The 26,138-nt window shown below is 33.6% G+C and overlaps 1 protein-coding gene and 1 long non-coding RNA gene across 4 annotated transcripts in view; both read left to right on the plus strand.

Annotated features, from left to right (window-relative positions):
* LOC132731538 (ligand of Numb protein X 2-like) overlaps positions 1-11,135 on the plus strand; it is a 76,848-nt gene extending 65,713 nt beyond the window's left edge. For all 3 annotated transcript variants that reach the window (XM_060717731.1, XM_060717732.1, XM_060717733.1), the window contains 7 exons: positions 2,580-2,610; positions 4,382-4,498; positions 4,833-5,000; positions 7,148-7,270; positions 8,964-9,151; positions 9,669-9,827; positions 10,329-11,135. In XM_060717731.1, the coding sequence (XP_060573714.1) occupies positions 2,580-2,610; positions 4,382-4,498; positions 4,833-5,000; positions 7,148-7,270; positions 8,964-9,151; positions 9,669-9,827; positions 10,329-10,464 (922 nt within the window). In that variant the 3' untranslated portion in view covers positions 10,465-11,135. The remainder of the gene's footprint in view (positions 1-2,579; positions 2,611-4,381; positions 4,499-4,832; positions 5,001-7,147; positions 7,271-8,963; positions 9,152-9,668; positions 9,828-10,328) is intronic.
* A 1,418-nt stretch (positions 11,136-12,553) lies between these two features.
* On the plus strand, positions 12,554-14,968 carry LOC132731539 (uncharacterized). Its single transcript, XR_009625906.1, has 4 exons — positions 12,554-12,576; positions 12,615-12,652; positions 12,747-12,888; positions 13,117-14,968. It is a non-coding gene; the product is annotated as an uncharacterized LOC132731539 (long non-coding RNA).
* The last annotated feature ends 11,170 nt before the right edge of the window (positions 14,969-26,138 follow it).

Here is a 26,138-nt window from a genome sequence, read left to right on the forward strand (position 1 = left end):
TGTCGGTCCGTCGGTCCGTAGACCAAATGGTTTCCGAGTGATAACTAAAGAACCCTTAGGCCTAGGAACTTCAAACTTGGTATGGTGATTGGTCATGACCAGTAGATGACCCCTATTGATTTTGGGGTCAAGGGGTCAAAGGTCAAGGTCACATTGACCTTGAAAGCAAAAACGGTTTCCGATCAATAACTAAAGAACCTTAAGGCCTAGGAACTTCAAACTTGGTATGGTGATTGGTCATGACCAGTAGATGACCCCTATTGATTTTGGGGTCAAGGGGTCAAAGGTCAAGGTCACATTGACCTTGAAAGCAAAAACGGTTTCCGATCAATAACTAAAGAACCTTAAGGCCTAGGAACTTCAAACTTGGTATGGTGATTGGTCATGACCAGTAGATGACCCCTATTGATTTTGGAGTCAAGGGGTCAAAGGTCAAGGTCACATTGACCTTGAAAGCAAAAACAGTTTCCGATCAATAACTAAAGAACCTTAAGGCCTAAGAACTTCAAACTTGGTATGGTGATTAGTCATGACCAGTAGATGACCCCTATTGATTTTGGGGTCAAGGGGTCAAAGGTCAAGGTCACATTGACCTTAAAACAAAAACGGTTTCCGATCAATAACTAAAGAACCATAAGGCCTAGGAACTTCAAACTTGGTATGGTGATTGGTCATGATCCGTAGATGACCCCTATTGATTTTGGGGTCAAAGGTCAAGGTCACATTGACCTTGTAGGTAAAAACGGTTTCCGATCAATACCTAAAGAACCTTAAGGCTTAGGAACATTAAACTTGGTATGGTGATTGGTCATGATCAGTAGATGACCCCTATTGATTTTGGGGTCAAGGGGTCAAAGGTCAAGGTCACATTGACCTTGTCGGTAAAAACGGTTTCTGATCAATAACTAAAGAACCTTAAGGCCTAGGAACTTCAAACTTGGTATGGTGATTGGTCATGATCAGTAGATGACCTGTATAGATTTTGGGGTCAAGGGGTCAAAGGTCAAGGTCACATTGACCTTTTAATTAAAAACGGTTTCTGATCAATAACAAAAGAACCCTTAGGCCTAGGAACTTCAAACTTGGTATGGTGATTGGTTATGACCAATCAGATGACCCCTATTGATTTTGGCGTTAAGGGGTCAAAGGTCAAGGTCACATTGACCTTGTAGGTAAAAACGGTTTCCGATCAATAATGAAAGAACCCTTAGGCCTAGGGACTTCAAACTTGAGATGGTGATTGGTCATGATCAGTAGATGACCCCTATTGATTTTGGGGTCTAGGGGTCAAAGGTCAAGGTCACATTGACCTTGTAGGTAAAAATGCTTTCGGATCAATAACTTAAGAACCCTTATGCCTAGGAACTTCAAACTTGGTATGGTGATTGGTCATGACCAGCAGATGACCTATTGATTTTGGGGTCAAGGGGTCAAAGGTCAAGGTCACATTGACCTTGTAGGTAAAAACGGTTTCGATCAATTAACTAAAAACGCTTAGGCCTAGGAACTTCAAACTTTGTGTGATGATTGGTCATGACCAGCAGATGACCCCTATTGAGTTTTAGGGGAAGGGGTCAAAGGTCAAGGTCACATTGACCTTTTAAGTAAAAACGGTTTCTGATCAATAACTCAAGAACGCTTAGGCCTAGGAACTTCATACTTGGTATGGTGATTTGTCATGACCAGCAGATTACTCCTATTGATTTTGGGATCAAGGGGTCAAAGGTCAAGGTCACAATGACCTTGTAAGTAAAAACGGTTTCTGATCAATAACTAAAGAACGCTTCGGCCAAGAAACTTCAAACTTGGCATGGTGATTGGTCATGACCAGCAGATGACCCCTATTGATTTTGGGGTCAAAGGTCAAGGTCACATTGACCTTGTATGTTAAAACGGTTTCTGATCAATAATAAGAGAACCCTTAGGCCTAAGAACTTCAAACTTGGCATGGTGATTGGTCATGACCAGCAGATGACCCCTATTGATTTTTGGGTCAAGGGGTCAAAGGTCAAGGTCACATTGACCTTGTAGGTAAAAACGGTTTCTGATCAATTTACTAAAAACGCCTAGGCCTAGGAACTTCAAACTTTGTATGATGATTGGTCGTGACCAGCAGATGACCCCTATTGAGTTTTGGGTCAAGGGGTCAAAGGTCAAGGTCATGACCAGTAGATACTTTATAACCCTTATTAATTGTTTGATCACTGGGTCAGACGTCATGCATAATAACCTTATCACATGACTAATTGGCTGCTGATAGGGGGCATACATGTTTTACAAACATATCTTGTTATATTATATATATTCATTATATAAGGGGTACATATTTAACTTTAATCCTTTTTTGCTGACAGAATATCAATTTACTGACAAACTATCAAGCTCCTGTGGTGGAACCTGTTGAAGATGTGTTTATCACTGCACAGGTCTTTCTCCACAAGTAAAGCTGGGAAATTGCTATTCAACATTTGACAGTGTTTGTGTGATGTAAACTCAAAAAAAATAGCACAATTTTTTTTTTTTTTGCATAAAACCTGGTTATGTGAATTTCCTGTCATGTATTTAATTTTCCATTACAGGCATGGTACTGGTGTATATATTCTCAATTTGGTAAGTATTCTTTATACAGGCCTTTCTTTTCTCAACAGCTAGTTTTTTTAAGTCCCTTGATCTATCAAATAAACTACCGTATTAATAGTTTAGTGGGAGTACTAGGAAATTGTACTTGCAACTTCTTGATTTATAGTCAGTGTTACTTCATGACCATTGCAGTGGTCGAAATAAGCAATAGGCCCACAGGAAAAAACTTACATGTAATAGAATATCTTTTCCGCTTATAACAATTTCCTAAATTTCCAAATAACATTGAAAATTTTCTAGATGCCTGTGAATTTAAGCCCTAATTTAATGCCCTTCTAAGAATACAATACATTTATCATGCATCACTACTCTTTATCTGACAATATCTTCTGTGTTACAAATATTTGCAAATCAAATTTATTTATGATTTACTCAATCTCTATTCATGATTTTGGTAACTTGTCATTGTATCAAAATATTGAGCAGCAATGATTTATTTTAACTTGTGAACCTAAAAATACATTATGTTATAATTATCTTGGGTGGTAAACACTTTTGGTAACATACTGTAGATTAAATGTTTGGTATTAGAGATTCTTTAAGCCATGATTTATTTAAAGCTGCATACCTCCAGATGAGCCAAACTATTTCAAGAAAATCAAACTTGAGAATTTTGAACTTGATAATTGAGCCGCATCACGACAAAACCAACATAGTGCGTTTGCGACCAGCATGGATCCATACCAGCTTGTGCATCCGCGCAGTCTGATCAGGATCCATGCTGTTAGCTATCAGTTTCTCTACTTGTAATAGGGTTGGTAAGCGAACAGCATGGATCCTGATCAGACTGCAGGGATGCGCAGGCTGGTCTGGATCCATGCTGGTCGCAAACGCACTATGTTGGTTTTGTCGTGACGTGGCTCAATTATATAAGAGAACTTTGAGGTATGATTTATTTAACATATACACCACATGAAGATGGTTTTGTCTATTGGTCTGATGATCCAGGATGTAATTGAATGTATGTTGACCTTAATGTTGATGGATGAACATTCTTCTCTCTGATCAATCACCTTCATTTTGTACTGTCTGATAGTCACAGATTGAGTATTGACCTGATTTTTATTTTGTCTTAATATTTCTGTTCAATGACTTCTTAGACATGGTAGGACTGAGTGTTTTTGATTTGTAACATTGATTTTTATTGGTCAATCATTATGTGTATATTATCAATATATTCCAATGCTGCATATAATGATATCAGATTTTAAATGAATGAAAGCAATTATTGTGCAGTATTTTCCATTTGTTATAATACAGATTTGTTTGGTCATATAAACATGTATTAATGTTGTTTTATTTTGCAATATAACCCTTGCTTTGTCACTTAGGATAATATAAACTTACAACTGTTTACACTGGGATATACAACCTGTTGACAAATGTTATGTTGAACCAGTGCTCATGCCTTAGCATATAAACACATCCCTGCACAGTTTTAATCTCTTGCAATTCTTCAGAATGGCATATTTCCGAGATACGCTATTTTCTATTAGCACAAGAGGATTTTTAGGCATAGAAATTTTCCTAAAGATCTTTGGAATTTAAGATTCCTAATGGTTTCATATTGTCATTTTTTCAACATTTTAAGTTTTCGTATAAGCCTTGTAACGCTCAAATTATTCAACATTTCTGGAGTCTTAATCTGAACAAAATAATGGGAAAGTTTTAACGAAGATATTTTTGCATGGAGTATATGAGATAGGTAAGGTAATTAACTGGTTTTCTATATTGTGTACAGGTCCCAAATGGTCTTGCAGCTATAGACGGCAGGTTACGACCAGATGATCGTGTCCTTGAAATAAATGGTCAAGATTTGTCATACAGTTCTCAAGAACAAGCTGCCACCGTTATACAGGTGTGTAAAATGTATTTTTTGGCTTAATTGCCCTAAGTTGACATCGTAATGTTACACCCTAGGGTATATAACAATAAAGATACAATTTTTTTTTATTGCCGGGGGGGGGGGAGATGGCATGATGAAATGCTCATTGTACATAAGATTAGGAGAAAACTCATAATAGACATATAAATTGTTTCAAGTTAGTAGTTACACTTTTGATTTATTTCTTTCTTTTTTTCATTTAATATTTTGTTTTCATAATGGAAAAAATTTAAAACTTGTTTTACTGGTAAGACTTGAAATAACCTGAATATGTATAATAACTTTCTTGTGATTTTCTTACTATTAGTCTAGTCAAGATAGAGTGCAATTTGTGATATCTCGTAAAAGTCGTCCACAGACCCCTGATCTCATCCGTTCTACCTCAGAGGCTTTATGTAGCCTTGACCTTGACCCTGGTGATGCAAGCTGGCCCATGTGTAGAAAATGTCGCGAAGTCAACATCAGCATTAATAAGGTAAGCATGCTACTTTGACTGCAAACATTATAAGAATCTTACACTGGCTGCCGGTACAGAGTGGAATATCTAGCTTGAGGGTAACTGTTTACAGCGGTAACGAGGCTCTGCCCGAGTGCTAGATATTCCTGTATGTACCGACAGCTGGTGTTTGATTCTTTTTCTTGCATATTACATGTCAGTTATTTGCAGAACAGAAATTATGAAACTGATATACTCATTACGCACTTTTCTTTTATAATAGCTTCTGAACTTGAAACTTTATTCAAAACCAAAAAATGACGTCATCCTATGAACGCAATTCATTCAAAAAAGGCCCAGGACAATGACGTCTTATAAAGCATGCGACTTATCTTACATGGGGGGCATAAGACAGGGTTTTTTAGCACGGGTGTAAACGGTAGATAATCCTGTCTGACATGCAAGAAATTGCATTCTTTCCTTTTCGTTTCATCAAAGTTTGAGTTTAAAAACACACGAACAATTTTCAGGACTTAAGGCCATTGGTAAAGGAAGACCTGTTTATCCTGTCACTTGTCTCAATTTCGGCCCGATAACAAGGTGCCGTATATTTTTACTGATCTACGGCACTTGATCACGTGGTATGCATGTTTGCCGGACTACTTTTCAAGAAAAAATATAAAAACTGTCGTTAAATCTTCTGTGTGTAGAATAACGAATTTTGGAAACGTTGATAAAACTTTGTTTGTTTATTTTATTTCACTCTTTAATTTTTCAAGCGAAATAATAATTATTTAAAGTGAAATAAATGTAAAACTTAACTGTTTGCGACATTTTAGAATAGCGTACTTGATTTGATTGTTTTGCACGTGCTGTTTGGCGCTACATTGTGACGTCACGTAAACAATACTTTAAACGTCTGTACAGCATTAACGACTGAATAAAAGATGTTGGTGTTCGAATTCATTTTCTTAGTTAGACCATTTTCTTTCATTCTAGATAGTTTTCACAACAAAATTCGACAAAAAATTGTTTTTATTTATCACATTTTTCAAACAAAATGGCGCCCTCAATGTGAAAATACACGGGGAGATAATAAGAACGGCGAGTGCATTGGTGTAGAAAAATTAGGGCCTTCTTTGTTTATATAGAAACATTTCCGATAGTGTGATTAAAGGTTGTTTGCCTAATAAAATTCTTTAAAAAAAACGGTGACAGGATAAATAGAATAATAGGTTGGTGCCGTGGATGGAGAAAGTTTATCTGGCTCTGCTCCGGAATTTATTGGGTTCGCCTTCGGCTCACCCAATAAATTCCTCCGCCTCGCCAGATAAACTTTCTCAATCCACGGCACCAACCTATTATTCTCTATAACCAAGGTTAGGTATAAATTTTGTAAGCTGCAGTATCTTATTTTTCAGAAATAAGCTCAACATGTACACTGACCAATGAAAATCCTGAGATTTGAGACTGAATTCAGAAAAAAAAAAGTTTAATAACCTCAAGGCCAGTTTATACATGAACAAGTATCTGAGTAAAATATGATCTTCCCTGAGTTAGCTTGATAGTTCTTCCTCGCTACAATTCAAATACGTGTATCAATTATACAAATAATATAAAAACCAAGTAATATGGTGTAATTGTAAAGTTAACTGTCATTTTCTTGGCTTGTTACAGTTTTTATATGAAGGTAGATCTTGTTAGGCAATACTACCTATTTTAATACTACTCGTTAAAAATGTACTTCAGTTTTCATTGGTCAGCAGACTGCTGTGACTTTATACATAAATAACTACATACATGGCTGCTGTAAAATTATTAATTGTTTTTAATTATAATCAAATTAATAATAATCACAATAAATAATGATTATAATTTCATTATAAAAAAAACTCTTAACATGTAAAATGGCTTTGTATGAAGTTGGTTGCCATAACATAAACTTGTTGCTATAGTTTTATATGCTTGTAACCATATAGTCTGTCATATAAAATATTAAAATCTTTTTAACTAGTAATAACTCTTGGTTTATATCTGAAATGATTTTTTTTTCTCATATAAATGTATGACTCACATGTACTTTTAGATTTTGATGCAAAGTTTAAAATATGCTACTGTTGTTACTGTATTTTAAGAAACGAAAGTTTCAATTTATAATTTTAAAGTATGTCATATTATTATTTCAGGACCCCAGTGAAACATTAGGTATAAGTATAGCTGGTGGAGTAGGTAACCCCCGGGGAGACACACCTGTTTATATCACAAATATAAACCCTCTAGGATGCCTAGGAAAGTCGGGACAGGTTCAGGTATGTATAGAAAATAAGAGCCGCACCATGACAAAACCAACATAATGTGTTTGCTACCAGCATGAATCCAGACCAGCCTGCGCATCCGCGCAGTCTGATCAGGATCCATACTATAAGTTTTTTTACATGTTATAGGGTTTGTAAGCAATCAGGATGGATCCTGATCAGACTGCCCAGATGCACAGGCTGGTCTGGATCCATGCTGGTGGCAGACGCATTATGTTGGTTTTGATTATATATTTAACTTTGATTTAACAGTAATAAATTATATATAAATTTAAGTGACAATTTGCCGTTATTGTGTGCAGAACATTCTTCTAAGTTGAAAATATTGTAAATGGCCAAAGGCAAAATTATTGCTGATCGCCATTAAACTGAACTGAACTTATACACATAATTGGCCTTCATTCATAGTTAAAAAAGAGTGTTATGTGCCCCCTTTGATATATAATAACATATGCTTATAAATTAATTGTATTGGAATGTGAGAGACAATATATCATTGTCATATGAAATATTCTTACATAGTTTTCATCCTGCTAATAGTTATAAGAATAAAAAAAATATCTTTGTGCAATATAGCAAAATTGAAAAATTAAAATATAAAAAAAAACAACAATTAAACATTTCATCATGACATTTATTGTTGTGACTGTAAGTAAATTCATGGTTTTATGTGCAGGTGCTCTGTAGTAAAACACTCAAGCCTTTGATCTTTATTATATCATCTTAAAATAATCAATTAACAATTCATTCAGTGGCATATGATATATTTAAAATTCAAATATGTTTCCTTAATAGTGTAAATAAAACCAGCAATTAAATGTGTTTAAGCATTTTAAATCAAAGAGTGAAAACATTTCATCAATTTGTATTGTTATGTTTAATGAGAAGTGCAGATATTTCAAATAAACCTGGTCATAAATTTGCCACTTCTTAAGAAATTGATTTGATTAAAGAGTACCTCTATGTTATAATAAGTTAACAGCATAAGATTCCATAGCAAAATATTCCATTGAAACGTACCTGTAAGTTAAAGCTATATATCTGCTGCAAAAAATCTTCTTTTTTTTAAATTTTCAAAAGGAGTATTTCCAAAATGCTTGTGTGAAATAAATACAAAAGTTAATTGTGTTAAAAGTGCATGGCGCATGTACAAAACATTGCTAAACAGATAAAACCCTATTTCATATAGCAGAATAATTTTTTGTTCGGGAACATTTTATTCTGTTTAAGTTCACTATTCATGTGTGTTAAATAACTGAGACATCTTTTATTACAACTCTTTAAATGATCGACTGTAAGATTAAGGAAGCAAAATAAATTTACTTCTGATATATTTTATAAAAATATTTCAAAAGATATAGCTTTATACCGTTTAAGGGATGATTTTGCACTTGGGTTACACTTTTCATGCAAACATTTACAGGCATCTTTTTCTCAATTTAGGTACAGAAGTAGGCCATGATTTTAATCATGGTATAATTCAGTATTCAGCTCAACATTTAATTTTAAAGTTTCATATCGATGTTTTAACATTTTCATACTTGTATTTTAATATTAAGAAAAAGAATGCAACTTCCTTATATTTTGTTAAAGAATTTCCATGATTTTTGAGGTACTTCACACTTACATATACATGTTTACTTTGAGTATTATCTCATATTTTTAAATAATCTTTATCTTATTTCAGAAAGGAGATGTATTGCTAAATATAAATAGCAGTAACCTTCTTGGTCTTTCACATCCAGAGGCTGTAGCCCAGGTCAAGGCCAATACAGGGTCAAAGGTCATTACATTGAAAATTGTTGAGGCGCCAGAGACTTGTATTGGTCCATCAAACTTTGTGCCTAGCTGGTTATACTGGCAACAGCTACCTAAGTAAGTTTTGAGTTTAACCTTTTACCTGCCAAATTTCTTAAATGTACTTGTCAAGCTCCCATTTTGAAACTGTTCATTGTCTGTTTTTGGGGTATCAAGATGAAATTTTCAAGTTGGTATGGAGCCTTGCTAGACTTCATGACTGTACAGGCTGGCCTGGCTCTATACTGTTGACATTGACTATTCACTTTAGAATCCAGTCGTTCCCTCCCTTTAGAAGTAACCAGTTAAGATTTAATAGTAGGCAGTAGTAAAACACTCCAGAGGGAAGCATTCTTACGTGCTATGGTTTTACAAAATTAATGTAGTCAGCTGTAAATAAATTTGCTAAAAATACAACATTTCAATGACTTCGCTTGAACCATTTTAAAAAGAGGGGAAAAAAGTGTTGTAAAACTCAGTTTCTACAGGGTCTTTCATATAGAAAGACCCTCATTTAAACAAGCAATATTAGTCATAAATAGATATTTCAAAGGATTAATCATTACTAAAATGCTGTTATTTTGTTGTTTTGCAGTTTGTGCCAAAATATAAAGACTGTGACATTATTACGGAGCCCTACAGGCAGTCTAGGTTTCTCCGTGGTAGGAGGTTCAGACTGTGTCCAGGGCTGTCTTCCTATATATATAAAATCTGTTGTCTTAGAAACCCCAGCTTTCAAAGATGGCAGGCTCAAGTAAGTTTCTTATGTATACATTTGTTACAACAAAAAAGCTAAGTATTTTCTTCATAGGTGAGCATAATAAATAATCTGAAGCTAAAATGTTTAATATATTATGTTTTTAGAAGAAATAGACTCTTAAAAATGAGTTGAACATTGATGATATTTCCCCTGTTTGTAAAATGGAAATTTAAGATAATGTTGGATTCTTAGATTAGCAACGGAAATTGGATTAGATAATTATAATATATGCTTACCTTGTGCTTTAAGATATTCATAAACTTGATGAAAAGACTATATCTAATTAGATATCACATGTACAAAACCTGTCACCTAGATAGGCATTTTGACAATAACATTGTAATAACTAAATATTCTTAGTGACAAGTGACCACTTGTGAACAAAGACCATGTTAACAACTTCTAAAAAATTGGTGTAAATGCACATGTTTCACTGTACAACGTTATGTTTTAATCATACCATTGAACACATTACATTATGTTTGTATTTTACAGGTGTGGGGATATGATCCTCTCTGTAAACAACACTAGTCTAGAGAAAGTGGCTCATGCCAAAGCTGTAGAAATCCTCAAACAGGCAACAGGAGCTGTGTCATTACGTGTTGTATCATGGCCAGGAACCATGGTTTGATCTTTGCCCAATTGCTGGACTTTTTAATAATTGAACTTTTCACAAAGCCTGAAACCAGCTGATGTAACTGATAGGATTGAATCCCGGTTACAATGATACTGTTACCTGAAATTTTAACCTAGAAACAGGTTATGAAAGGTTTGCCTCCTGGTTGCAAAAGGTTTTGGTTGCTTAAAGTTCAAAAAAGCCTGGAACCAGATATCATATCTGGAATGATTGGTTCTCAGTTGTAGACATCAGTGTTTGAAAAAGACATTTAAGCTAGGAAACATATGATATAACAGTGTCAAATGCAACATATTGTCAGTATTGGATACTGGCATGTCTGATTTGCTTGTTTTCCCGCCTGAATTAGTTAACTTGTTGAGAGACTCGTTAAACCTGGTGACATATGTAACATGTGATCTGATTGGATAATCCAGTTGCCAAAACAAAAATATGGATTTTCAGGAGGAAAACTAAACTGTTCAAAACGTTGTGTACATATATGAATGGGACATGTGCAAATTGTTAGATATATATATATTTTTATCTTGTTTTATGTCATGTTTTATGTCATGTTTGTTGGTAGTCTCCCAACTCAGGATAAAGGATAGTGATTTAAGCGAATGTAAAATGAGCCGCGTCACGACAAAACCAACGTAATGCATATGCCACCAGCATGGATCCAGACCAGCCTGCGCATCCGCGCAGTCTGATCAGGATCCATGCTGTTCGCTATCATTATCTCTACTTGTTATAGGGTTTTTAAGCGAACAGCATGGATCCTGATCAGACTTCATGGATGTGCAGGCTGGTCTGGATCCATGCTGGTCGCAAACGCATTATGTTGGTTTTGTCATGACATGGCTCAAATGTTGTTTGTTGCTGGTTAATAATGATTGTTTTAATCCTTCACCTGCAGAATGTGTGCAGTTGATTTACCCTGCTTTGTATTTAGAACAGTTCATTAAAAGTTTAAGTATTGAGATACAAAAATTGAGCTGTCAACAGTATAGAGCCTGGTCAGACAGTAAGGTTATGCAGACTGGCCTTGTTGTATACTGTTGGCTAAGGGTAATCACTATTGGTTACAGCAAGTTAAATGTTAAAAGGGTATAAACCTATATCGGACTGTCTGTAATTTTGCAGAATGATTTGCTTGTATGTTGATATGAGTAGCTTGTACAAATGTTTCATCGCTAAACTCGTATAGAATTTCAATGGAATATTAATAATGTAAGAGAAATTTTGTTTGAGTTTACTTACACTATTCACCTGTGTAACTGACAGAGACATTCGTTAAATTTCTTTTGAAAAATAATTACAATTGTATGAAAACAATATGACTAAAATCTTTATATTGCATATATGTCAGTTATAGCTTTATATCCTTGAAGAAGTTTTTTTTTTTGTCAATATGTATTTTTTATTGGGATTTTCATGAAAAAATGATCATTTTGTGGAGCATATAAATTCATATAAAAAATCTATGTGTTTGTTAAATATGTTAAATGCAAGTTTATCTGTATATCAAATGCCAGTTTAACTGTATTTTAGATGTAAAGATAGTGAAATACAATGTTTTGACCTTGAAATCGCCATGGAAATATGCCTGCTGTATACCAGACTGCGATATAAATAGGAGTTTACATGGTGTACACCAAATTTTTCATAGTGAACCTTTCCATTTACACATTATAGCAGTAGAGGATATCCATAGCTGTAAGATTATTCTGTACCAGAACAGGATTTCTTCTTTGAGTAACAGAATAACATTTTTCTGCAACAGGATATTTCTTGTTGTCAGTTTTATAGCAATGAAATATCAACTTTGAAAATTATCATGACTCTTTGTGTAAAACTGCTGGACAGTTTAAGATGATTGCTTTTGATTTTAGTTTACTGGATGTTTAAGAATCAAAGGTGGTTGTATGTGAGTGTGTATGTGTGCACGAAGGTGGTTGTATATGTATGTGTGCACAAAGGTGGTTGTTTGGAATGTGTATGTATGTGTGCATGAAGGTGGTTGTATGTGAGTGTGTATGTATGTGTGCATGAAGGTGCTTGTATGTGAGTGAGTGTGTATGTATGTGTGCACGAAGGTGGTTGTATATGTATGTGTGCACGAAGGTGGTTGTATGTGAGTGTGTATGTATGTGTGCATGAAGGTGCTTGTATGTGAGTGTGTATGTATGTGTGCACGAAGGTGGTTGTATATGTATGTGTGCACAAAGGTGGTTGTATGTGAGTGTGTATGTATGTGTGCATGAAGGTGCTTGTATATGTATGTGTGCACAAAGGTGGTTGTATGTGAGTGTGTATGTATGTGTGCATGAAGGTGGTTGTATGTGAGTGTGTATGTATGTGTGCACGAAGGTGGTTGTATATGTATGTGTGCACAAAGGTGGTTGTATGTGAGTGTGTATGTATGTGTACATGAAGGTGGTTGTATGTGAGTGTGTATGTATGTGTGCATGAAGGTGGTTGTATATGTATGTGTATGTATGTGTACATGAAGGTGGTTGTATGTGAGTGTGTATGTATGTGTACATGAAGGTGGTTGTATGTGAGTGTGTATGTATGTGTACATGAAGGTGGTTGTATGTGAGTGTGTATGTATGTGTGCATGAAGGTGGTTGTATGTGAGTGTGTATGTATGTGTGCACGAAGGTGGTTGTATATGTATGTGTGCACAAAGGTGGTTGTATGTGAGTGTGTATGTATGTGTACATGAAGGTGGTTGTATGTGAGTGTGTATGTATGTGTGCACGAAGGTGGTTGTATATGTATGTGTGCACAAAGGTGGTTGTATGTGAGTGTGTATGTATGTGTACATGAAGGTGGTTGTATATGTATGTGTGCACAAAGGTGGTTGTATGCAAATGTATTACTTATATCACAGATGGTCGTAGTAATTTTATTATTAAAAAGTTTTAAAAACATTGAAATTATGATTGTACATGTATGTTGTATGCAATATCTTTAATTCTAGAGTATGATTTATTTGGTATTATTTTTACAGTAAATCTTTTCATTTTACATTGTTATTTTCTGATATTTTTTTTCATTCATGATATGGTAAACATTTATATGCTTGGCACAGAGGGAGGTTTATTTTGAAGAAATGTATTTACATATAAAGGAATTTTGTTTCGAAGCATATTTAATGATTTGATGTTATTTTATATTTGTATTATTGATGTGTAACATCGTTATGTACTTTCATTCCATTAGAGCCGGTCTCTTTAAACTTTTTATTTATTCCCTTATTTGTTTATATGTGATTATTATCTCTTTTATTCAATGAGTTTGATTATGAATTTCCAAGAAAATGTGCACTATTTAAAACTAAGAGGCATTATTATCTTTAAAAAGGAGATGATGCATCTTTGAGTATAGCTTGCAATTAATTTTTTTTCACTGTCAAACACTTCTGTCTTGAATGCAATAATCTTGCACAGTTTTGTGATAGATTTTATCAAGTTTATTCAGTTGCATATATTTTTGCCTCAGACTTATGCCATCCTTTAGCTGGGTCAATGTCATAGAGAGACATTTATCAGACTGACAATTTTGCTTCCACTCTATAAATCTTATAAAGGATCTTCTTTTGAAGTGGGCTGGAATGTTCACTTCAGCAAAGCAGAATCCATGCAGCTGCATATCAAGGTCAAGGTTGCACTTGAAGCCCAAATGTCCAAAACTTGGTATCTTCTTACATATTTTGTAACATGGCATGATTTCCTTCTATCTTAACTCAAGTGGTCACATCAGCAAGGTGATATATAGAACCTGTGCTGCCACACTGTTGCTTCAAAGGTCAAGGTTACCATTTAATGTCAAAAATGAGACTATTTGTTTTGGCTATATAAATCCTATACCCCATAGAGAAACTAAGCTCAAATGTTCACCTCAACTGGGAGATGTCCAGAGCTTATGTCCCTACTGTGACTGTGCTGTCTCATGTTCAAGGTCACCTTGAAGGTCAAATGTCAAGACAATGTCATGTCTGCTCTGTTAATCCTTTACCCTTTGAAGACTTTTCTTCAATTTGGTTAAATGCTTACATCAACATGGTTAGATGCATAACTCATGCAGCAGCTGTGCTACTTCAAGGTCACACTTGAAGGTCAGATATCAGACATTTTTATACTCCTTGAATCATGCCCAACTGTCCATCTTAAAAAAAATACTGAGTAACTGACCTACATAAACTCCTATGTCATATGGATGGTAGGGCATTTGTCACATTCCTGACTTCAATATCAACATTATCATTCACATGTTTATTATTTAAAAGACTTTATTTTATTTGATGTATTTCATATAAATATTCTTTCCCTTCATTGTGGAAAGTTATGATTTGTGTTCTTTGTATGAAAGTGGGAAATATATTTGTACTTTAATTGTCATTTTTAAGTGTTCAGAGAATAAAATGAGATATATGATAATTCTTGTGTTAATTATTATTTGTTTAAAGCAATATTCCTGCCATTTGAGCTAGTCTCAGCTCTGGCACAAAGTCTCCTTAAATATTATATTTAGTGTGTTCATTAGTAATAAAGTGCAAATATGGAGACTGAAACAAAGTAATGAAAATAAATTAATTTCTGAAATTTTAACATGCATTGAAAATATTTATACCAGTACATTTCTCAAAGTCTTCATATAATATATTATTCAGCAATACAAGATGATATGATATACCGGTATATACAATTGTTCAATGTATCTTATATGCTTAAGGCAGACCTGGAATATATGAGAATGGGTGTTAGCTGGAGTTAGATATTTTAAAATTTTCTCCATTCATCTTGATGAATTTAGCTTTAAAGAGAGATACACATTACTACATGTATTTATAGCTAGGTTGCCAATCTAATCGGTAAAAGAAACTACTTGATAAATTTTGTTATTGAATAATATTTACCCTGCTGGAGTCAAAACTGATTTAGCTTTTGCAACCAATGTAGAGCCAGGCAAACTATCCATGCAGTCCTGTGCTGTTAGATCAAAAATTTAAAATTGATGGCTGAAAATGTTTGTATTCCATCAAGTGTCAGGCTCAAATGTATATTATTTTGACTTGCCTGATATAACTGTGTTAGGTGTCATCACTTTATTATGAAAATGCATTTTAAAGGCACACCACACTGTATTACCGGCACCAGGTGATGACAGATTGCTGCAGTGATGACAGAGATATAAAATTTACTGATCATTAATTAAAGGGAGATTATCAAATCAGCACAAATTTATTGTTATAGAATTACTGTCCATGGACTGCTGATATTATCCGTTAATCTTGGACTCCGTTTCTTTGGTTACTTAAATATTTTGAGTGGTTTAGATGTGACAGTTTTTGTTGTTGTTTGAAATAAATGAAGGGATTTCGTGTTATAATCATAGACATTCATCATATAGGGTCATCCAAGAGAAATATCTACCCGGGCCAGTGTGTCTTTTGAAAATTCCCACTGTACCTATGGCAGCTCTGGTATATACATAATTTATAGAATCATGAGTTAATTGACCCCACACGTAAAATGTTAGTATGTTTTTCTCAATTTTTAAAAATTTGATTTTGATTTTCTTGGAATATTTTTGCTCATCTGGAGGCATGTAGCTTTAACAGTGGTTTTCAATTTGAATAATACATTCCATGTATTTCACAATTGTATAATATCCTTCCAGCAATGAGTAAAACCTCGCCCCGCGTGGGCACATGGGAAAGATTTAAGAAATAAAACGGCGGGGGCGCGGAACGAAAACACGCTATTAGTGCCCTCGCTAATAAACGTGTTTTCACTCCGCGCCCCCGCCATTTTAACTTGTTAATTCTCGACTTTTCGCTTGGCGGAGTTGCGGGACGAAAACACGCTAATTAGCGGGGCGCGAGACGAAATTTTATTTATTAAACTTCGCTCCGCGCCTCCGTAATCAGCGTGCTTTCGCCCCGCGCCACCACCGTTTTATTTCTTAAATTTCGCTTCGCGACGCCGCGTGGCGACGTTTTACTTATTAAACTTCGCCCTGTGCCCTCGCTAATAAACATGTTTTCACTCCGCACCCCCGCCATTTAACTTGTTAATTCTCGACTTTTCACTGTTTTCCAATTTATAAAAATAAGTAAGATTCGCATCGCTTTTAATATTATTAAATCCAACCACCTGCTTAATCTTAAAGCATAGTTAGTTTAAAAATATCTCCAGAAGAAGAAGAAAAAAACAACAACAACAACAAAATATGCGTTTTTACAACATTTTTTTCATACAACGAACACATCAAAATACCCCAACCCCCACAGACACTTGGGGTTTGGAGCTCAAAACGCCTTTAAAATCCAAATAAAATGCATATTTGTCAATCCCAGCGCATAATCTATAATAGTATTATTATAGATGTTGAAATATGAAAATTTTTCAAAACGGCTTATATTAAGTTTTTTTTTGATATATATGATCAGTACATGTGCTGGGATTGACAAATATGCATTTTATTTGGATTTTAAAGGCGTTTTGAGCTCCAAACCCCAAGTGTCTGTGCTTGACGGGGTAGAATCTAAACCTGCTGGGCCTTACCGGTCGATATGCTTAGTGACATTCAAATATAACCAATGCAAACTAATGACTGAAATTTCGGTTAGCTATAAAAATGACAAACCAAATTGCATGGTGTTAGTTAAAAAGAAATAATACGTAGTAACATTACACTGTCGTGAAAAACACTGTTACGTAACTTACTTAAATATATCAATCGATTGCTTCAAAGATCTTTTTTGGTTAAAGTATTTCATCTTCCCCTAAACACGATCTGTTTTAAAATTGGCCAAATCTGACGCTGCTCAATATGTGTAGTATAACTCGATATGTGAAGGAGAAAATAGGCCAATCACAGGGTAAGTTTTCAACATTTTAAACATTCATATCAAACTCAAAGCTTTTTTTTAAAGAAAATCGAAATATCATTCCACCCTCCTGGCTTTCCTCTATATTATCCCAGTTTTGTTCGGAATTTTATGCATTTTCATCGCGATATTCTTTGCGTCGTTGGTTCTGGTGTCCCCAAAATATGCAAGCGTATGAAAAACATGTCGCTAAACGGACGCCAAATACAGAGGTTTTTTTTTACAAAATCTTACCACCAAACGATGCTTAACATTCAAACAAACCCTAATTGAAATATTTATTGAGATTGGTCTAAAAAATAAAGGAACTGCCGGTCAAAATTCCATCTGAGCTTCATATGTGCTGCGCCACTCTCGTGAAATATACCTTTTGGTGCTCACTCGGTGAAATAAATTCCGATCTTACACTACCCTCCACATAATTATACAAGACTGCTGTCAATTAATGAAGAAATCTCACTTATAAATTCGCTATAAAAATTGACGGGGTATATGGACGTATATATTATTAGTTATAAAGATTGTTGACAGGTTATATGGCCCTATATAAACGGCTGTTTGTAAATATAACCCGAGCCGTTAGGCGAGGGTTATATTGCAAATGGTCGTTTATATGCGGCCATATAACCTGTCAACAATCTTTATAACGAATTTATAATACAGCAAACATCATTTTTTAGAGAAAAAGTAAGATTTCTTCATGAATCGTTAACAGCCGTGTATATAAAACTATATAAACGTCACGATTATCCAATGAAAAGCGACGTTACAAACGTGCAGTATTATAAAAACGTTTATTTGCAATAAACGCGACTCGGATTATAATATTTACACATTATAACTTATAATATAATTATCTGAACTTGACGTTCTTCTTTCTCGAATGAAAAGTTTATTGGTCCTTTCGAATACACATCAAACTTTGCTCCGCTTTCTTGTCATCAATGAAATTGTTTTTTGTTCTCGCTATAGTCAACGAGAACTTCCAAAATCTGAATTTTTTCTTGCGTTTAGAAAAAGTCGAGCATTATATAATTGTTATAGTCATGCCGACGTTGCCGACGTGACTAGATATTTATTTGGCATATATACCAATATAACATATAAAAACGGTTTACTTACAATTTATAATTTCGTATACAATCGTATATATTAAAAATATTATATAAAATTTACATTTCATTTACTTTTGATATTAATAATTTTTAAATTATATACACGTTTTGTTATCAGCTTATTAATTTTTATTTCGATTTATAGATTTTTTTTGAGATATTTGTTTTTGTTGACAATAAAGGGGAACAACAAAGATTTTACGATTTGCAGAAGTTACTTCCCTTCAGTATTTGAAATACGTAAATATAACATCCAATTTAAGTTCTTGAGTCTTCTTAAATAAGAAAAAGAATCTAGTTTTATTTTTGTCATAGTAAAAAAAAAAATGAAAAAAAAATAGGAAAAAAAATTGCTAAAGTCTACCCATTTAAAGTTTTTTTTTTATTTTAGTTAATATCTCTTTCAAATTCAGAAATGAATATAGTTTGTTGTAATTGTAACAACGGTTTTAAAGCAACAAAACACAAATGTATTCATTAACAAACAAAATATTATCTGAGTGCAATTTTCGATAAAAAAAATAAACATGTAAATGGGTGGGATGGAAACTAAAATCTTTAAATCATCAAGAACTGTAAATAACTGATTTAGTGTTGTTTAAGTAGTCACAACAATTTTCTTTTGTATTTTTACCATGCACGAGTATGACATTTAATATAGATCTAATATGATAATTTATATTATATTGGATCAGTTTCCAATGAAGATAACTATATTTTTCATAGTCAAATTAAACAAGGAAAGCAAGAAAAGTTGTTGCTTACTCAAGATTTTCAGATCGTAATTGTAATTCCTCTATACGGCATCGTGTCATAGCAGTGATCATTTTTGCCAACCTTCACAACATGCAATATGTTGACTTTTATAATACAGATGACCAGTTAGTTTGGCTATGACCCTGAATGTATCCTTATAATATGGTGTATCCTGGTCGGCCATATTTGCAATATTTACAATTTGAATTCAAACGCTCAATTTTTTTTATAAATGGTCAACAACGTCATCCGTCACTGATAGTTATTGTTACCAATAGAACAACTTTATGAGATGGCCACACAGGCGTTATAAACTAAGATATAACTTAATTAACAGGGCATACTTTCAAATAAGATGAACTTGATTATTTTTTACATACTCGGGCCTGCACCGGCACCTCTATCTCACTTTCCGTAAATTAATATTTTCTGCGCTTTTGTTTCACGTCTTATTAATAAAAATGTAGGCACGTGCCTACAGTGCCTATGTATACGCTCTGTCACTGTCTTACCACACTTTATCCGTGCAACTTTATTCCCTGCTATGGTGATTACCTTATTTTCAACACAATATCCGCTATAACATTTTTATTACTTCCCTTTAATTTAAAATATATGTACAAATATTATTTTGCTCAGGAAGTATTGGAATATTTTCAATTTTATTATTCAAAAGCATTGTACAATTATAATTGTCTGTACATTTTTGTCAATATTTTTTCCCCTTTAAAATAATAGTATGAAATAAAACCATACTTATCTTTAGGCATGTGTTGTTTAAAATCAACAATTCAGGCAGTGTGAATAAAACTTTAATCTGAAATCTGTATATTCGCTCGACTAACGAATATTACAGAATTTTTATAATCCTCTAACGAGGGTAAAGTTCTCAAAAAAAAATAAAAATTACATTATAAGGGATAGCACTTATTTAGAGGGCCCTCTGAACTGTGCTCTGGTAAATTCATTATGGCATGGAATGAAAACTATCAACATCAATCAAGTATTTCTGTAAGTAAGATACTATAAACATGATATTAAACTAAAGATAACATTATATTGTTTCATGATCTGCTATCAAGTAGGCCTACGCCTTATTATTCCCGGAAAAATATTCAAGAGAAGTAACGGCTGCGAATCGTAACCTTTATTATTTCCCTTTATTGTTTATTAAGATCAAATAACTAATAAAAATCTGTAAATCTGAGAGAGTTATCTTATAAAAATTATAAAAGCAATCAAATATAAAAAAAGCGGTTACTTTTAGTATATACGATTGTGTACGAAAGTTTAAATTGTAAGTAAAACGTTTTTTTATCTAACATTGATATAAATACCACAAAAATACGTTTGTCGTTAACGGCGACATGACTGTAGCATATTACATGCTCGACTTTTTCTAAAAGCAAGAAAAATAGAGATTTTGAAGTTCTCGCATAGAAGTGAGAACAAGACAAGAATGAATTAAGTTCCAAGGAGTGTCATCATTAAGAAATTCAAACTTTTCTTTTGAGTATTAAAAAGAACGTTAAGTCCAGAGATATATTTAGTATAGGTTGTACACATTTACAAAAATAAAGTTTGTCAGGCGCAGCAAAGCCTCACGACATTAATAATTGTGTAAATACTGTAGTGGGCCTAATTAATTGTACATGTACTTCAGAAACGGTGTATGCATTGTTGTTGGAGATGACCTTTACCACTTTGTATCAGTTGCCTAAAATCCACATAACTGTCACCAAAGCTTGAAAGATTGTTACGTATATATTTTTAAATTAAGATTTTTGTCAGTTCTAACAAGAGTACTGTTCTATACACTGATGATAAAACTTATCTATGCGATTGCTTCCCCTTACGACACTGAAGTAGTGTTAATTAACAGTTTTCTCCCCTTGCAGAAAAAACGCCATGATGAAGCGAGCAGAAGATACACAGTCATGTAGGGAAGCAGTAGCAGAGGTATTAATTTTTCTTTTTAACACAAATAAAGGTACTCGTTTATATCCCGAACAACCAATATTGAAACAGTTAAGCTGTTGAGCCAATAATAAATGGTAGTGAAAATGCTTTAATTATAGGCCTACCACAGGGTTCGACACTAACTGTTTTTACAAGGGATCCCATAGGAATCCCTAAGATTTAATTCAGGGATTCCTCCTAAATGTCAGGGATTCCTCAGATCAAAATAGTAAAATATGAGGGCGAAGAATAACAAGGGAGTGCAGCAATCCGATTTCAAATTCTTTTTTTTTTTAAGACCACATACAGGATATATATTTCCTTGTGTCAGATGCAGAAAATGTAGTTTAAAAGCCCTCTGGAAATATTGCTGTTTAAAAGTTTTAAAAGTGGTTTCAAGTGTTTACTAGTATATTTTATAATAATTGGACCGCTAAGATAAATTAATACATTTTTACATGCACGGAAACAGAATAACATTAAGCTCACTGAACAAGAGTTTCGATTTGAAAATACAAATTTTGCTAAATCCTGTTTTCTCCCTGGTGTTGATAATTGTGAACCAGTTTCTGTAAATGAAGGTATAATGCAAGTGACTGGGCAATGGGACTTAGGGTTTGAACTTTTGAAGTTAAGTATGAACTGGGAAACATTTTCCCAGATAGCCTAGGGTTCACTGAAATAGAGCCCACTTATGATCTGTAGATCTTTAAAAAATTACAGATAATGATTAGGCTCCATATTCCAGTAAGTTCTGGTATGGATAACTACTATCGTGTCATTTAAAAGAAATGTTTTAATTATGAATCACTTTTAAAAAAAAAAGTATTTTAGCTTATTTTAAAACTTTTTTTTTTAAAAAGGGAAATCCCATAGATTGTTGTAAATTTAAATTTTTTTTATTTTTTTTACTCTGAAAAAATTTTTTATGATTAAAGTAGGGTGATCTACCTTCAAAAGATTTCATTTTTAAAAAAAAAAAGTTGTCCAAGTCCAAAGACAGGATGTGTAAAAATCCAAAATTTTTTTTTTTTCAAATTTTTTTCAAATGAAATGTCCGATTTTTTTCTTCCTGTGGGGTTTTTTGAATTTTTTTAAATTTTTACTTTTGTCACATAAAAGGGACTCACCGCATAAAAACCCTTTAGTAGACTACAGTTCGAAACTGATTTTCGAAAACTTCAAAAATAAATAAAACGTCAAGGTGTTTTCACCAAGGAAATTTTTATTTTTTGCGGGTAAAATTTTATGCGTGACCTTGATTGACCTTAGAACACTTCAGACTTTAGTTAGACAATATTTTTTAGCATTTTAAAGGCTGTAGAGTTTCAAAAAGGATTTTAAACTGAAAAGTATGGATTATTTGTATTCTATTCATACTTTTGCTGTACTGCAGGGAGAGAAAAAAATACATCAGTAATCTTTTTTTTTTCACTATCTTTTACGAAAATTTACAATGATCACAAATACCGAATTTTGGCACAAAAAAAACAACAAACACTTGTTGACTTGGTAGCTATCGCCGGCAACGCCGATCAGCACATATTTGAAGTACACACCGCTGGTGTAATAATTAAACGATAATTACATTTCTTTTTTGAATTTTCACAACTTAATACTATGAAGTCAATGCATGATATAAAATTATTCAAGAATGTTTCTTTAGCCAAAATATTTTTCATTATATATCGCAAATGAGTTGATAGCAGTCACTGCACATAGGAAAACTGGCGTACATGATACAAGAGCGTAGATTTTACCGGCGGTATTTTTCTTTTCTTTCTTGAACCTTGCAGTTGTGCCAGTCTTTTTTAACACTTTTCTTGAATATTTGTGATTCAATGATATTAATTCAGACAATTAAAAAAATTTACACAGCAATTTTTCAAGGATCCCAACGGAATCCCCAGCTAGGAATCACAGAGATTCCTCCCGACTTTTTGGGATCCTCGGAATCCCGGGATCCCGTTAATGTCGAACCCTGCCTACTGGTATCGAAGCAGTATCCGTCGGCTAGTATCCGACTATACGGTTATTTTCGTTTACTGAAACTCTTCAAAATTGAAGGTGAGTTTTTTTCAGAAAAATATTATTCAAGGAAACTTTCGACAGAATTTCTTCAGTCTAAAATAAACTTTAGACATAATCGTTCTACAAGCAGGTGTGTTTACATTTACGCATGAGGGATTTCACGTGCTACTGTTGCGCATGCGCAAAGTATAACTCCATTAGGCATCAATTAAGACAAGTTTGCCCCCTTTGCCAGCGAATACAGACATTTCAAAAGTCGCTAATAATCATTCAAATTTCATAACAGTCAATAAATATAAGCTAGAGCTATGTGTTGTTGACATTTTTAATCAACAAATCTTGAAATAAAAGCAAAAATGACAGAAATGGAAATTTCTTCTAACCAAGGGAGGCAACACTATTATAGTCTATATTCTAAGATATCCTTTTGAAACTTGCCATATTTTGCAAAAATATTATGTTATTATTTAAATAATGTTAGCTTATTAGATTTATGTCTTTTCTCTTTGTTTTTTCTCGCAATGATTTTTTATTTTTCTCTCTCATCCTCCATTATCAGTCAATTATTACTGTAATTTTATTACATCATGGAGTTTAGGGGTGTGGATCGTCGGATAAGTGACGATCCGATCTGATCCACGATTCAGCACATGCGATTCACAAATCGAACCACGAATCTTTTGTTATCAAGACACCCATAAAAACATGAACATTGGTTCTGAAAACATGTTAATTTTTCTTAAAACAATACCAAACATTAATTTAATTATTAATTAAACATACATGCAATGAAAATGAGGAAAAAGCAGTTTGTAAAACATGCATGCCATGGCAAATTGACTTATAGATGTGGTACAACGAACTTGTCTAATCACATGAAAAGACAAGTATTTCCAAAAAATGGAAGTACATTTTGCTGGTGGGATTTTATATTGGCGCGACTCCTTTTCAGCCAATACACGTAATGTCACACTGACATATTAACTTGCGTTTAGCAAATTGTGGATTCTTAAAACTAAAACAGTCTTCAATAATGTCATGTCATTATAGATCTATAGAACATAGCAACTAAAAATATTTATTTATTTTCATTTAAAAACAAGTGCTCAATACAGATAAAGTGATTCCTTTTTCGAAACTAATGACTTCCTAGCTCAGCATCATGGTGCATGTTTGTTTACTTCCTGTCTTTAATGAGAAAATTGTATTTAGGTAAACGTCGCATTAATTCATACACAAATTGATTTTTATTTTTGACATTTCAAGTGTAAAAAACAGCGAATGTATAATAAACAACTAAGATCGCAATCCACGATCTCTGGACTGACGAATATTCGTACTCGATTTTTCATTTTGATTTGTGATTATCCGAGTACTCGAATACTCGCCCCAGCCCTAATGGAGTTGTATGACCATTTATAATTTGCCATTTTGTAGTATTTTGTTTTTACATATTATTTGCCATTTTGTATTATTTTGTATGTATGTACTGTTTTTTGTGTCACATGCCCATATGGGCCCTGACGTATTCAAATAAACCTTTAAAACAGTAGGTTGTTTCCCGTATAGAAGGCTATTTTTATTATGGGGCACCTTGTGGGGTGTTTAGAATAATTTTACAGAATTTCTTTTCTTGAAATTAATGTGTTATGGATTCATGAATGCAATAACACTCGTGGTACTGTACAAGCATACGATATGTCCGTGAAATGTAAAAAGTCTAGTTTTGACCAAAGACCGTTGATTAACAAGTTTTCTTTTTTTTCTTTCTTTTTTTTCTTTAATTTGTTTTCTGTATTCAAATAGACATTAAAATACGTACAGTTGTTTGACCGGTTCCGACACAGCTTTTCAACTTTCGCTGTCTGCATACAAATTATCAAATTGTTTCAAGACCAAATGTATATACTTGCTAGTAGATATTTGATTCCACTTCAAACCTTTTTTTTCTAATAAGAATACCGCTTGATTTAATCAGTTCCGGAGGTTTACCAGTTCCGGTGCACAAACCATTTGTAATATTACCAACAAACCCTTTGTAATATTAAAAACCTGCGAAGAGTACAAGAATAAGTATACAGACCTGCCTTTGAACAATCTTATCATTAAATTGCGTATACACAGCAGTTTTACTAAACTTACGTGGTTCAGTTATGGCCAAGGGGAGTTCAATACTACCAAAAAACGACGGCGATGTGTTTTGAAAAAAATAACATGAACTCAGACTCTGCGCTGTGTAAGATAAACTCTTGCGAACAAAATACAAGTACATTGCTGTAAATAAATTAGTTTGAACAAAATACAAACAATTGCTAAACGAAAGTGATTGACTTGTAATGTACTGTCTGTTTGAACCACATATGATCGACCATTGATTAGCTTTAACCATCGTGTGAACTCAATCTTCGTACTTCTGTTCTTGCACGTAATATATGACAACTGTCCTTACGATATACGATCTTTAAAAGTCAACCTTTTACCCTTAATTAAGTTTATGATGCACCGATCGTTGTAAAAACTTATTTACATATGCCAAAATAATATTCACTAGTTGCAGATTTTAAACGGTGCGAAATACACCGGAAAACGCACGTACGCTTCTTGGAGCATCGCTGAATGAAAATTTGTTCTTCGGAGTATCCCCCCTCAAGCCCTAGGACCTGCCCAGTTGGCCGTACGTATCACAAAATCGTGACATGGTCAAGATAAAAATAAGTTTTTGTTTTGCGATAATGTGCTTGAACAGTATTTATTCCAGTCCCATTAGTGATAAATACTTTCTATAGATAATCGTATTATTTACTGTTTATTTTGTCTGGGACAGAACGATCTTCTGCCCCAGATTTTATCCATAAAACAGATATATTAACAACACTTTTTAGTTCAAGTAATAACTGTTAACACTGACTTAGAAATCGATATTT

The sequence above is a fragment of the Ruditapes philippinarum genome, unplaced genomic scaffold (genome assembly GCF_026571515.1).
Source record: "Ruditapes philippinarum isolate M1 unplaced genomic scaffold, ASM2657151v2 ctg3214_1_1_1_1, whole genome shotgun sequence".
Lineage (NCBI taxonomy): Eukaryota > Metazoa > Mollusca > Bivalvia > Venerida > Veneridae > Ruditapes > Ruditapes philippinarum.